The 13,976-nt window shown below is 38.3% G+C and overlaps 1 protein-coding gene across 13 annotated transcripts in view; it reads left to right on the plus strand.

Moving 5' to 3' along the window:
* Positions 1-13,976, plus strand: part of FRYL (FRY like transcription coactivator) — a 267,043-nt gene that overhangs the window by 133,295 nt on the left and 119,772 nt on the right. For 12 of the 13 annotated variants that reach the window (XM_053577717.1, XM_053577710.1, XM_053577715.1 and 9 more), the window contains 3 exons: positions 1,299-1,352; positions 5,302-5,441; positions 6,888-6,984. In XM_053577717.1, the coding sequence (XP_053433692.1) occupies positions 1,299-1,352; positions 5,302-5,441; positions 6,888-6,984 (291 nt within the window). Of the gene's footprint in view, positions 1-1,298; positions 1,353-5,301; positions 5,442-6,779; positions 6,795-6,887; positions 6,985-13,976 lie in introns of those variants that run through there. The other variant, XM_053577723.1, reaches the window with a different exon arrangement.

Consider the following 13,976-nt stretch of genomic DNA (forward strand, 5'->3'; position numbering starts at 1 on the left):
GCTGGGACAGTAGGTTGCAAAAAAGCCTTAGAAGCACAAATGTGGATAGCTTTTGCTGAAAGAATTTAATTGACCACTGAAACGAGAGAATTGGCTTTTTCATCCTTATACTAGAAACCATAATAAAAGGAGGTCAAGGAGGCCAAAACATTTGAATATTAGCTGAGGTTGGTTTTTAGCCACAATTTCATCTTCATTTTAGAAGAGAGATTCAGGGAGGGCAGTCAGTGGTTTAAATTGCAGCTTGAGGACTGTGCCATCTGATACCTTAGATTTCTTTCTTTCTAAAAGGAGGTGGATCAATCCTTGGCATATACAAGTTTATTGGTTAATCTTTTATTAGCGTGCCAGTGACTAGAAAAGAAGATGGAAGAAAAGATTTGTACCAATCACCTGTTGGTTTTGGACCTTTTACATTTGGCTTAGGGCCTGTATTTTGAAAACTCTTCAATTTCCACTATTTTTTGAGCATATTTAGTATATGTATTTTAAAAGAGTATCTTGTCTTAGTTTTGCCTTCTCCTCACATGTTTTTATGTTATATTTTAACATAAGTGAGGCGCTAAACAGTAGGTTGGAAGCCCACTGTACGTGGAAGAGCCTTTTTGACTGTGGTCTTCAGGCTGTTACCATGAATGGGCCATCAATGCCAGACCTTCTTCTGGGGGCTAGTCAGAGTCCTTAGAGAAGGTTTCTGCAGTACTCTGAACGGGAGAGCTGAGACTTTGGCTGCTAGTATTGTGGGGAGGTAGAACTAGAAGATAACTGGGGTTTTTAATATTTGGCACATAAAGTTTTACTTAGCTTCCCTGTCTTCAGTCCGCTGTACCCCGTCTTCAGCCATTGTGACCCCAGGCCATTCCTCTGTGGATAATGTGGAGGGGTAGTCACCTAGCTAAGGGGAAGGGACATACTCGTATCACCGCACTGCGAGCCTGCTTTTCAGTAAATGTTAGAGTGAAGTAATGAGTGAGTGAATGAATCAGTAAAAGCAGTAATGCATGACAGTGACTATTGCATTTGAATGTAAATAAGCCCTATGCTGAGTTTTAAGTTTGTAATATCAGAACTTTTGAACTGAATTTGTCCCAGAAGGTGATCACATGGGACTACCGCGTTCTGGTTTGGAGGGGGAAGAGGGCATCGGATCCTAGCTGCCTGACCTTGGTCCCAGTAGAGACAACCTAATTACAAATGAAAAAGACATCAAAACTGACTCACAAATCTAAACTGTTAACATATAGATTTCTAATAGTTTGTATTTATACTTTATTTATGTGTATATGTTTTAATTGTAGGAGAAGCTATTGTCCAGATCTCTTCAGAGGGGTGAAGATCTACAGTTTGATCAGGTATGTCCATTTGGGGGAAATAATTTTTCCTGGAAAGAAAGTATTCATCTGAATAATCTGGTCCAAGCATACCCAATTGTAAGAAACGTCCTTATTTTGTTTACTGATCCTCTGTATCCTCATATACTGGAGTCATTATGGAATTGGAAATTGTTTTGTTTTAAACAATCAATAAAGTAGCTGTGAATTTGTAACTTTACTGATTTAGTTCATCTAGCATTTGAATACTTTTTACTTATTAATCTCTTTAATGTGCCCTTTTAAAACTTTTCTCAAAGTTGTCAGTTACATTTCTTTCTTTCTTTCTTTGTGTACAATTTTTATGTAATAATATTTTAACTTTTTCCCAAAAACTAGCTAACACAATATTTCTTTGAGTACTGAGTACATGTGACTCATTTCTTAAGTAATTTTTATTTTTAAATATTTTCAATAAAAAATTTCTTCAACAGCCAGTACATTTTACTAGGTAACATTCTTACCCTCTTTTACAACCAAATTAATTTTTTGCATCTTAGAAAATATTTTTGTTTCAGATTAATATGAGGGTATATATGATTAGGTTACGTCTGAGTTATAGTTGAGTCTGCCCCCCTGAAAATGTGGGATATACCTGCACATTGTAAGTCTGAGTTATAGTTGAATCTGCCCCCCTGAAAATGTGCTATATACCTGCACATTGTTCTTGTTGGGTCGAAACTTGCCAAACCCTCTTCTCCGCCTTCCTTCTTGAATTTAATTGAGTTTTTCTGTCATGTGGGCCAGTAGTTATTAATCTACTAGTTTCAAATTAGTATTGAGTACACATGATGCTCATTTTTCGATTCCTGTGATACTTTACTTAGGAGAGTTTTCTCTAAATCCATCCAGGGTGTTATAGAAAACACAAAGTCTCCATCTTTTTTATGGCTGAACAGTATTTCACATAATATTTTACCTTCTACTATTTATTGTTTTTCTGTTGTGGCTCTCAGAGCCTGTTTATAGAATATCAATGTCTAAAACCTCGTGTGATATTTTTCAAATGGTAATTCTTCCTCTTGCTGAGATTAAATGTTAGAGTAGGTGTTATTTTATCATAATTTGTTTATTACAAGTTGATTATTTGAAAAAAATCAATAGCTCATGTTAGCTTTTCGTTAACCATCTAGTATTCCTGGCCCACTTTACTCAAAATTAGTACAGTATCTAAGAAATAGAAGTTTCAAATTAGGCTAATTGATTTGATAAAGAAGACTGGTTAAAATCACTTGGTAGGGACTTAGCAAAATACTAATTCTGGATCCCGCTCCAGTTCTGCTGAATCAGAATCGCCAAGGGCATTTTCTGGCATCTGTATTTATAGCAGCTCCCTAGGTCATTCTGCTACATGCTTAGTAAACAGTCACTGATAGAGGAAGAAACTGTAAGTAGGAAGGTAAGCCATCTGTCGTAACAGTACTATAATGAGATCACCTTAACAATACGATTCAAATCTTAAGCCACCACAAAAGTTATTAGGGTATTCACATCATGAATCTGCTTTATTAATCAGTGTATAGTCAGAATTGAAATCTGATGAAACATTTTAAGGAAAATTTCCATTTGTTTTCTTATGTAAATGATTAACAAAATATAAATGATTGTTCCTCATAGCGTCTTTTCTTTTCTTTTTTTTTTTCCTCCTCACTGTATAAAGCTGTGTGGTGTAAACTGTTCTGGTATTATGTTGACAATAGCAGATGGTATTTTAATTTTTCTTCGTTAGGTATTAAAAGCGATTTCCTTTGAGTGATACTGTACACTGTTTTTCAGTTTTTTTAAGTAGTCAAATAAAATTGACTTTTTATTTTAATTTTCCAAATTAAAGACTATTTACCTGTCAAATTATGGTACTTTACAATAAAAGTATGATGAAAGGAGTGTCTGGAAGTAATGAAAAAGAGAGCCATATACAGAATCAAATAAACTAGTTTAGCCTTTTCTAATTTCCCTAATTTTCCGGATGAAGTGCATTTTGAAGTTCCCTGAAGACAAGAAAATAATGGGTCAATTAAATGTTTGATTTTCAGAGTTATCAACTTATCTTCATTAACTGATTCATCCTGTAGTCTTGGAACTAAAGAGACCTTATATTCCTATAACCCATAGTTTTTTGTTTTTTGGTGTTTTTTTTTGCAGTTTTCGGCTGGGACTGGGTTTGAACCCACCCCACCTCTGGTATATGAGGCCAGCACCCTACTCCTTTGAGCCACAGGAGCTGCCCATAACCCACAGTTTTTTAAATAAGTCAGTAGAGTGAAGGATGTTTGATTGCACACTAATTTTAAAATATTAATTTTATGAGCAATGGATCCAACCAGATACAGAAATTCTTGTGAGGAAAGGAAGTTTCTCTTGGGATTCTCAAGATCAGTGGTTCTCAATCTTCCTAATGCTGCAGCCCTTTAATACTGTTCGTCATGTTGTGATGACCCCCCAACCATAAAATTATTTTTGTTGCTACTTCATGAAAATAATGAAAATAATTTTATGGTTGGGAGTCACCACAACATGAGGAACTGTATTAAAGGGCCGCGGCATTAGGAAGGTTGAGAACCACTGCTCAAGACGAAGAGTAACCTTAGGGGCTGCTAATTGAAATTGTGTTCTTTCATGACATGAATCTGTGATACTCACCTAGAATTCAGGTAGCTACAGATTTAATAGCAGTTCCTCACACTGCATTTATCTTTATGTTGTTCATTTATAAATTCTAAGCCTTAAGTGTTTGAGTAGTTTTCAGCATCATAGTATAGTAACTTGGAGCTCTCCTCCCAGTTCTAACTTAGTATCTCTTTTTTGTTTCTACATCTCTTCACATCTGTGAAATGGCAACATTTAGAATGCATTCGTTCCCTTAATTAAGTGCAGAGGCGTTGCAGGCTATGAAGGAGCTGTGGCTTTTTGATCTTATTTGTAGCGGTATCCATGTCTGTAATCTGCCATGTTGTTGATGGGCGAGTTTGTACACAAGCGAGTGGCCCAGGGAGGCAGGAAAAAGATTGAAAGCCACCAAGCAAAATGCGTGGATTTAGATGAAGTTTAATAGTGGGTGAAACTTAGCTCATGTGACTTTATTACTTGGCCAAACGCCTGACCCTTAATTTAATTTAATTTAATTTTTTAAGTTTTTTCCCCCTTATTTTAATTTTAAAACGTGTGTTGTTGAAACTGTAAGAGGGTCTCTGTCTAGGTTCGGTTGCTCGCCACATAGTGATCTAGTTGCTGAGACCAGGGGATTGTAAGGAAGAAAGGAATTTCTTCCTCTTTGTCAGGAAAAGCTGCCTCAAATCTGTCTGTGCACTTGGGGATATTAATGGGCTTTTAAAAGTGGGGCCACACGCCTTGAGGTGGACAGTGGTGTAACTAAGGGGCTACCTAGGGGTGCAGGTTGTGGGGATGGTGAATCTTGGTGTCAGAAGTCGCCCAGGAACACTGGGAATCTCGGCTCTCTGTCTTGCTGAAAATCCACCATTTCCAGGAAACCACTCAAAAGTGCTCCAGTTATTAATAGTTAAGGGAGAAGATTCTATGGGCGGGGGTCATAAAAATTTGGGGGGGTTTGTAACACATTTATTGCATTTGAATCGTTGATAGAGTCAGATGTAGGGATCCACCCAAACAGAACCGACCAGCCCATATAGAAGTGTCCCCCCTAGGAAGGAGTAAATGTATCAATCCCCACCCCGCCAACCCTTTAAATTCCCATCCACCTTAACCCGGGTGCTGACTCCTTTCTCAGACTCAGCTCGCTCGCACCCGAGTGCAAATAAAGGCAACATTGGCCCATGGGATCCGGTCTCCTTTCGTCCACGTTTCAGACCTCCCAATCATTGTGTCTCTTCAATTCTAAATGGTTGCTAATATGTTAAGAGCGTGGCGCCTGCGATGCTGTAATTCACTTTCTGGCCATCTCTTGTGTTCTCAGTTGATAAGCTCTATGAGCTCAGTAGCAGAGCACTGTCTCCCTTCCTTACTCCGCACCTTGTTCGACTGGTACAGACGCCAAAATGGAACTGACGATGAGTCTTACGAGTACAGGCCTCGGTCTAGCACCAAGTCTAAGGGGTGAGTGCTTTGCTTCCCATTGTTTGACCTGTCCACTGAAGGGGGTGATGATGTTATTATTGACTGGAGAGTGTTACTACTATTTGGTTCCTAAGAAGTAAGCATTGGCTGTTTTTGCTGCGTAGGCGGCTCTAAGGGGCATGAATTCAGACTTAAACTGCAAAACCAGAGAAAGCACCAGGTAAAAAAAAAAACTAGGTGTAGCCCTGCGGTGCCTGTCACTGGTACTGTGTAAACATTAGTTTTTAAAAAATAAATTTCAGGAGTATCATTTTAGCAGCTCAGTGAGAGCTTTAATAGCCACAGAATTTAATTCAGAAAATTCACAATTCAAAGAAAATTCTATTTATAAAGTTTATGAGGGTAAGCAATTGTTGGGATATAGGAAGACTGACGAAAACCTATATTATCTTTTTTTTTTAAATTTTAAAAATTTTATATTTTTTGATACACTATGTACATGTATTTTTGGAAAACCCTGTATTCCAGTGCTGTGATGCTCTTCTTGCTGCTCAAATCCTAGAATTTGTCTTTTTTTTCAAATATCCCAGGGAGAACTCGGCATTACATACAACATTTGTGGTCCGGTGATTACGCGTGGTTTAATATTAGATTTTAATTAGTGTCATGTTCGATTTTTTTTTTAATGTAGATTTGTGGAAAAGTTGACCTTGTACTATATTTTCTTTTCTTTTTTTTTTTTCCTTGTACTATATTTTCATCTGTAAAAATTGTTGCTTTTGCTTCATTTCTTAATACAAAAATTAGTAATTAGATTTGGAGCAGTGCTAGGTTTTCTGAATGACATTTAAAGAACTTTCCTTCCTCTTAGCAATTCTTTTGGATTAGGTTTAACTGCTGACAGATATAATAGTAAACACCCAGTGTACAAAAAGCGAAAGAACGTGAGAACTTGTAACATGTAGTTGGACAGTTAAGTTTGTGAACTCATCCTAGAAAAAGTGCAGCCCTCTTCATTGCTGAAGATTCCAATGGTCACCCTCAAAGTCCTCCTCATGGGAAGCTGAGCACCAATGCCAGTGCTCAGTCCACCCTTCAAAGCAGTTTTTGAGCCCTGTTTCTGGAATGTCCATCAAAGCTGTCATAGTATGAGGTCTGACAATTAATTTCATGAACTCATCCTAGAAAAAGTATTCTAAGGGGGGGTGGCCTGCTGGCTTCCGTGCATTCTTTTCCAGGGGGAGTGCTTTCAAGAGACCAAAGTTCATATTCAGCCATGAGGTATGTAGCACTTTTTCTAGGACGAGTTCATGAACTTAACTGTCCGACCTCGTATACATTGGATTATTTAAAAACCTCATACCAGCAATTGCAATGGCACACCATACACAGGTAGGAACCCAGTGAGCCACATGAACTACTAACTAACAGCTATTTTAAAACTTACAGTCACAACACAATGCTAATTCTGGGTTCTTGTTTCAGGGATGAACAGCAACGTGAAAGAGATTATCTTCTTGAAAGGAGAGACTTAGCAGTAGATTTTATTTTTTGTTTAGTTTTAGTTGAAGTTCTAAAGCAGGTAAGCCGTTTTATTTCTGCAAAGTCTGTCTTCCTTATTCTTTGCCTTACTGTGCCTTCGTGTTTCAGTTAGTTTATTTAAGATGTTAGGGCTGAAATTCTGGCCCACATGAAGCAAATCCCTCTAATTTCATGGCACTTCCTTGGGCTGCCTGCGGCTTTCCTGCCGTCCACCTGTCGTTCACTCCCTGTTCTTTTCACCTTCCTGTGCCATCCAAGAGAAGGAATCTTGGTAGCAAAATGGAACTGAATGGAAATTGTGTTGAATGTGGGCTTTTAGCTGTAAATACCATTTGCTTGTCATTCGGCTGCTTTAATCCCTTTTTTCCTTCTGCTAAATTTCTCTTCCTAAACCCTCAGCTTGCTCGTTCCTGTGGTTAAGGAATGGGGCTGATTTGATAAGGGAAGGCTGAACTATCGAGTGCAAACGGCCTTCTGACAAGTAAGAATACCTCAGATCATGAATTATGTGTTCATTGAATGACTATTGGTGTGCCTCCTGTGCGCTGGCATTGCTTTAGAGATTGTGTGCAGGGCAGCACGATGAGATAAATAAGTCAGAAGAAGGAGCCCTGGGCTACCGGTGGGCTTTGGCTACTGCTCATTGTAGTTCATTGTAGTTGACGCCGGGCATCTCTTCTGTGCCCAGCTCAGGTCATTTCAGCGGACTGGTCTCAGCATTTACACTTCTTTGCCCAGTGTAACAGGACAGGGTTGTTCTTCTAGCTGGATGTCAGGGCCCTCCGTGGTCAGGGTCTCTTGTGGCTCTTCTACTTTGTTTCCTGTGACATCCTCCTCTAAGCACTCAGCGTCACTTCTCTTCTAGAGCTGCCCCACTAACGCCGGCGTCAGACAGCCCTGGGGGGGCGTCTTCCCTTCTCCTTACTCCTCCCTGTCCTCTCCCCTTCCCTGTAATATTCATAGCCCTAGGCCCCCGTCCCCCTCTTCTAAAATAATGTAGATAAGGTTTTCTGGTAGAAAAAAACCATCAGGATCTATAAAGTTAGAAACATTTTTTTCAATGGGCATAAAATTATTTCTGACCCATGGTTCACATGGACTTAAAGTGTGAAAAAGATAAACACAGTGGCTTTGACACCTAACCCTGTGCGTGGTCCCGTCTCCATGCTATTCCAACCTACAGCACCCTTTCCACTTTCCCTTTTCCTCTTGTACTATTATTCTCATACTGCGATTCACATATACCCATCAAAGGAAAAAAAAATCTAGTATTAAGAACACAAATATACTTTATCTAAAATCCTAAAATCCCTCCCCAGTAAAAGACAAGTCTTCTTAACATCTCTGAAACCAATGAAACTACCAAAGATGAAGTAAAAATTAATAAAGCTTTCTAAATATCACATAACAAACTAACCCAGTTTGTCAGAATGACAAGGGGTTTAAGAGATCCAGAGAATAATCAATGTAACATATCTTGAATTTAATGGGACTTATGTTCCACATAAAATACCAGTATTGAAATGTGATAAAGTTTTATCTTGATGAGATGGACAGTCTCCAGAGTATTGAGGTTTTGATACATGATGGTTTCAATCTCAAGGAAGAGTAAATATTCCTTAGGTTAGTCCTTGACCTTGTACATTATAAATTATTTGTTCCTTGAAAAATTTGTTATGTCTTCAATAATAATCATACATGTTTAGAACTTTTCACAATGTATGAAGGACTCTATATCCTTTGTACTGACTGATCATGTAATAAACCCCAGAAGATTTATTAATGGCAAGTATTATTAATATCCCAGCCGTCTTGCTAGCAGTGTAACTTTGGGAAAGTTATTGCCTACTAACACTTCCTTGATGATAAAGGATGATAATACCATCATTTTTGTAGAATCATGAGAATTAAATACAATAATGCCTGGTGCATGGATAAATCCTTAAGTGTTATGTGTTATTTTCATTTTACAGATGAAGAATTGTTCTTAGTTGCAGTGATTTGCTGAAGATTTTAAATATAAAGCTAGTTCATTTTTTTTTGTCTAAATTTTCTTCCTTTAATGATAAAAATAAATTCCCATTGGTAAAATCATTGATCAGAAATTCAATGAAGGCTTGGCGCCTGTGGCTCAAGCGGCTAAGGCTCCAGCCACATACACCTGAGCTGGTGGGTTCAATCCAGCCTGGGCCTGCCAAACAAAGACGGCTGCAACCAAAACATAGCCAGGTGTTGTGGCGGTGCCTGTAGTCCCAGCTACTTGGGAGGCGGAGGCAGGAGAATCACTTGAGTCCAGGAGTTGGAGGTTGCTGTGAGCAACCCAGGGCAACAGCTTGAGGCTCTGTCTCAAAAAAAAAAAAAAAAAAAAAGAAAGAAATTCAATGAAATGACCTTATAAAATTGAGTGAAAGGTTTTTTTTTTTTATGACAACAACTTAGAAAAAGAATTTAGTTAATATAAACATGATTAAATTAAATAGTATGATTCATTGTGGGAAGAAAATTAATTCAATATGATAGAGCACTAATTTTATTTTTTCCTAGAAAGTCAGGTGAATAATTTTGGGCTAGTAGCTGACTAAAAATGTGTGTTAGTACCAAAGGCCTTAGATTTGCGATAAAAGTATGTTTAAATAGCAATATAACATTCGGAAGGTTTGAAGCAGTACTCTCTGTTTATTGAATTTTAGTCATTTTTTTTTATTCTTTGAAACAAGAAAGTTGAGAATCTTAGTTTGTAAGCCATTTCATACTCTTGATTTAATTTTCTCAGTACTATTTGTGAAATACGTTTGTGGAGTGGATCCTTAGATCTTCAGATTCCATGCTAGCGTTTTAGGTGTAGATGAGTAGCCCTCAAGGGGGGGTGACGTGGGGTGATTTGTCATTCTCCTGTGGCCCGAATTATTTGCTCTCCTTTGTCTTGAGAATCAGTCATTGTGCTAATGAAGGGGCCTCTCTGACTTTCCAGTGTTCCTATCTAAAGCTGCTTTTGTTGTTCTTTATAATGTGATAAAAGTGAATGTTTTAAATTTTGGGCATTGGTGTTGGGAAAGCCTTAGAGTAAAACTTGGGCATTCTTTTTCTTTTTGTTTTTTTGTTTGTTTGTTTTTTCAAAGAGACAGAGTCTCACCCTCTTGTCCCTGCTGGAACTCCAGGGCTCAAGCTATTTTCCTGCATTGGTCTTCCAAATAGTTCGGACTATAGGTGCATGTTCAGCCAATTTTAATTTAATTTTATTTATTTATTTTTTTAGAGACAGGGTCTTGCTAAGTTGCCCAGGCTCCTCTTAAACTCCTGGTCTCAAGCAATTCTCCTGCCTTGGCTTGCCACAGTGTTGTGATTTCAGGCGTGAGTCAACAGGCCCAGCCTCAGTGGTGTTCTTTGGTGTCTGCTGATCCATCCCTCTTCAGTATTCAAGTACAATTAGAATGGCCTCCAAAAATCACATACGTGACAACATCTAAAAAATTCTTGATGCTAAAGATGGAAATACAACTCCATGAAAGTAGAATTCTTTTTTCTATGAACCAAAATGAAATTCTTTCCTCCTTCATTTTTGGGAATTCAGTTTGAGAGTTTTTTTTTTCTTTTTACTGTTGAAATTAAGAGAAGAATAGAATGTTAGAAATGTCTTTGCATACTTATAATGTTCATTCATAATGTAAAAATTTTAGAAGTTACTCTTTTTTTAAATAAGATTATAGATAAAATGTATTTCTGTTTCTCTGTCTCTTCTCGCTTTTTCTTTAGTTATTTGTCTCATTTGTTGGATGCACTTTCATGTCAGAATCTGGGGACATGGTATATTGAGCTTCAGATCCCCTGTCTTTGAATCAGAGACAAATAGTTGCCTTGTAAGACTGTTATAAGCATGATAAAAGTTAATAATACATACTTTTTGTACATTATATAATCGTTATATAACCTGGTACACAGGCAGATCAAAGCTGTTGATGGCAGGAATAAGGAGCACAGCACGACCAAGTGTTGTCCCCAGCTGTCACTGTAGGATGTCAGGCATAACTGGAGGAAATAGAACAATCATCCCTATTTGCAGGGGATATACCCCGAGACCCCCATTGGATGCTTGAAATTGTCGATAGTACCAAACCTTACCTATACACTTCTACGCTGTCAGTGGGACTGCAAACTACTATAGCCTCTATGGAAGGAAGTATGGCAATTCCTAAAAGAACTAAAAGTAGACCTACCATTTGATTCTGCAATCCCATTACTAGGTATGTGCCCAAAAGAAAAAAAAAGACATTTTATCATAAAGACATTTTCACTTGAATGTTTATAGCAGCAAAATAGAGCATCTTTGATCAAAAACTTTGGAATTGAAGTGCTCTAAGATCCAAAATGTTTGGAATGTCAACATGGTATCACAAAGTAGAAAATTCCACACCTGGCTTTGTTTTGTGCACAAAATTATTTAAAATAATGTATAAAACTACCATTATGCTATCTGTATATGTAAAATGAATGGATTTTGTGATTAGACCTGGGTCCCCTCCCTAAGGTATCTTATTATGAATATGCAAATATTCCAGACATGGAGAAAGTCTGAAGTCTAAAACACTTCTGGTCCCAAGCATTTTGGATGAGGGACACTCAGGATGCACTGTTTCCTCCTGCAGGTGCATACCTGTAAAGGATTTACAACAACAAATAATAATAATAAAATAGAACCTTTGTAATAATATACTTGAATAAAAATTTGTGTGATTGTGGTCTCAGTTTCTCTTTCTCTCTCTCAAAATAGTTCACACCGTGGTTGACTGCAGGAAAGCCACTACTGCAGAGTGGAGGGAGAAACTTTTCCCTTTACCTGTGTAGGTTTAATGACTGGAGTTCTGCACATTAAACTGACAGTCTAAAGGTTTATGTTTGCATGTGGAGGCCTCCATAGAAGAGAAGAAAGATCCAAAAAAGGATCAGACCCTAGAGTTTGTATGCCATTTTAACAAAGAGTGATAAATTGTAGTGACAAAACAAAGAAGAAGAATTTGGGCTTCTAGGAGCAGCAAATTGTGATAAGGTTAAGTAGACGTGGGGAACTAGTGCAAGATGAGAGCAAGTCAGCATTGCTTGTACGGAAGTATCTCTGTGCTTTCTGCCTCCTTTGAGGGAGGGGTTAGGGTAGTCACCTTGAAAGGGAAATTTATACCCTGCCTTTAGGCAGAAAGGTGGGGAGCTTTTTTTTCTGTTGCTTCTAAGTTACCTTTTGCTCAAAGTGGTGTACTGTGGGGGACTTCATGCAGTCAGTCCCCTGCACTAGATTGCAGGCTGTGTGGCAGTTGCTCCCCACTCCAAAAGCAGTGGATACAAAACCTCACTTACCTGCATTGTGTCTACTATTTTGTATCGGCAGGCTTCATTTTTTCCTCAACAAATAGGTGTGAAATGGCATCTTGTGTGTTTTCATTCTCCTAATTACTGATGAAATCAAGCGTCTCTTTCTGCCTTTGTCTTAGGAGTAAGTCTAACAAAGGACAAAACCAGAAGATTACAAAACTTTACTGAAAGATATTCTACATAGGTGTATAAAAATAAACTTATCCTCAAATCGATCTACAGATTCATTATAGCTCCAGTAAAAAATCCTGACAGTTTTTATGGGACATGAAAAGATGACTCTAATGAAAGAACAATGGGCCAAGAATAGCCGAGTTATTTCTGAAGGAATGTAGAGAGAGGACTTGCAACTATCAGACACCTGAAATTATTATTCAGCTCTGAAAATTATGGTTTTGGTATAAACAATATATAGATTGGTAAACGAAAATGGCTCAAAGAGACCCACACATATATTGCTATACCCCCGTATTTAGGGTTTTCAGATCTATGGATATAAGCAATTTAGGTTGAAAAATGTCAAAATTAAATAATACAAGGAAAAATAATACAGTATAGCAACCATTTACCTTGTAGTAAGTACCTTAAGTCAACCAGGAAAGCTTTAAAGCATGCAGGAAGATGTGTGTGGACTGTATGTAAATCCTGATCCATTTATATAAAGGACTTGGGCGTCGGCAGATTTTGGTGTCTATGGTGGGTCCTGGGACCAGTCCCTCGCATACACCAAAGGACGGCCAAGTCGAGCTAGAATGTACATCAGCAGTGGCTTGTATTCCTTCTGACCCAACAGTTCCTCCTCTTGGACTCTTTCCTTTGGGACTAACTGTACAAGTAGATAGTGTTAAGTGCACAAGGTGTTTATTGTAATAGTGTTTGAATATCAACAGTCTGGAGCGAAATGTTCACTAACAAGGGGCTTGTTAAATACCCAGCAGTGCGCATCTATTAGAAAGTATGAGAAGGAGCTCTGAAAAGCCGCCAAGGGATGCTGCACCTTTTGTTAAGTGAACGTAAGGCATTTATTTGCACATCCAGATATGTAGGGCTGTGCAGGAGGAGCCTGGAAAGATATAACAGTCACTGTGTGGTAGAACAGCAGGGATTTTAGATACTGGGTTTAAATATTTTGGTTTCTTTTATGTAATAGGAACTAGCATGTACTTTTTTTTTGTATTAAGTCAAATAACATACACTTTTTTAAAGAAGAAAAAGGGGGGCTCGGCGCCTATAGTTCAAAGCAGCTAAAGCACCAGCCACATACACCAGAGCTGGCGGGTTCGAATCCAGCCCTGGCCTGCCAAACAACAATGACAAGTACAGCCAAAAAACAGGTGGGTGTAGTGGCAGGCGCCCGGAGTCCCCGCTACTCGGGAGGCTGAGGCAAGAGAATCGCTTCAGCCCAGGAGTTGGAGGTTGCTGTGAGTGGCACTCTACCCAGGGTGGCAGCTTGAGGCTCTGTCTCAAAAAAAAAAAAAGAAGAAGAAAAAGAGGGATATTTAAATGATAGATTTCTAATAAATCTATAAATAGTTGTTGAAAAGATTATATCCCTTTGGCCACTGTTTCATGGTAGAAAATTGGATTTTATGGAGTGTGGGGCTAGCTCATTCCAGATTACTTCTGGTGTTGCACAGAGGTACGTGTCAGCATTTGTTAGCTTTCTGACAG

Source organism: Nycticebus coucang, chromosome 23 (genome assembly GCF_027406575.1).
Source record: "Nycticebus coucang isolate mNycCou1 chromosome 23, mNycCou1.pri, whole genome shotgun sequence".
Taxonomy (NCBI): Eukaryota; Metazoa; Chordata; class Mammalia; order Primates; family Lorisidae; genus Nycticebus; species Nycticebus coucang.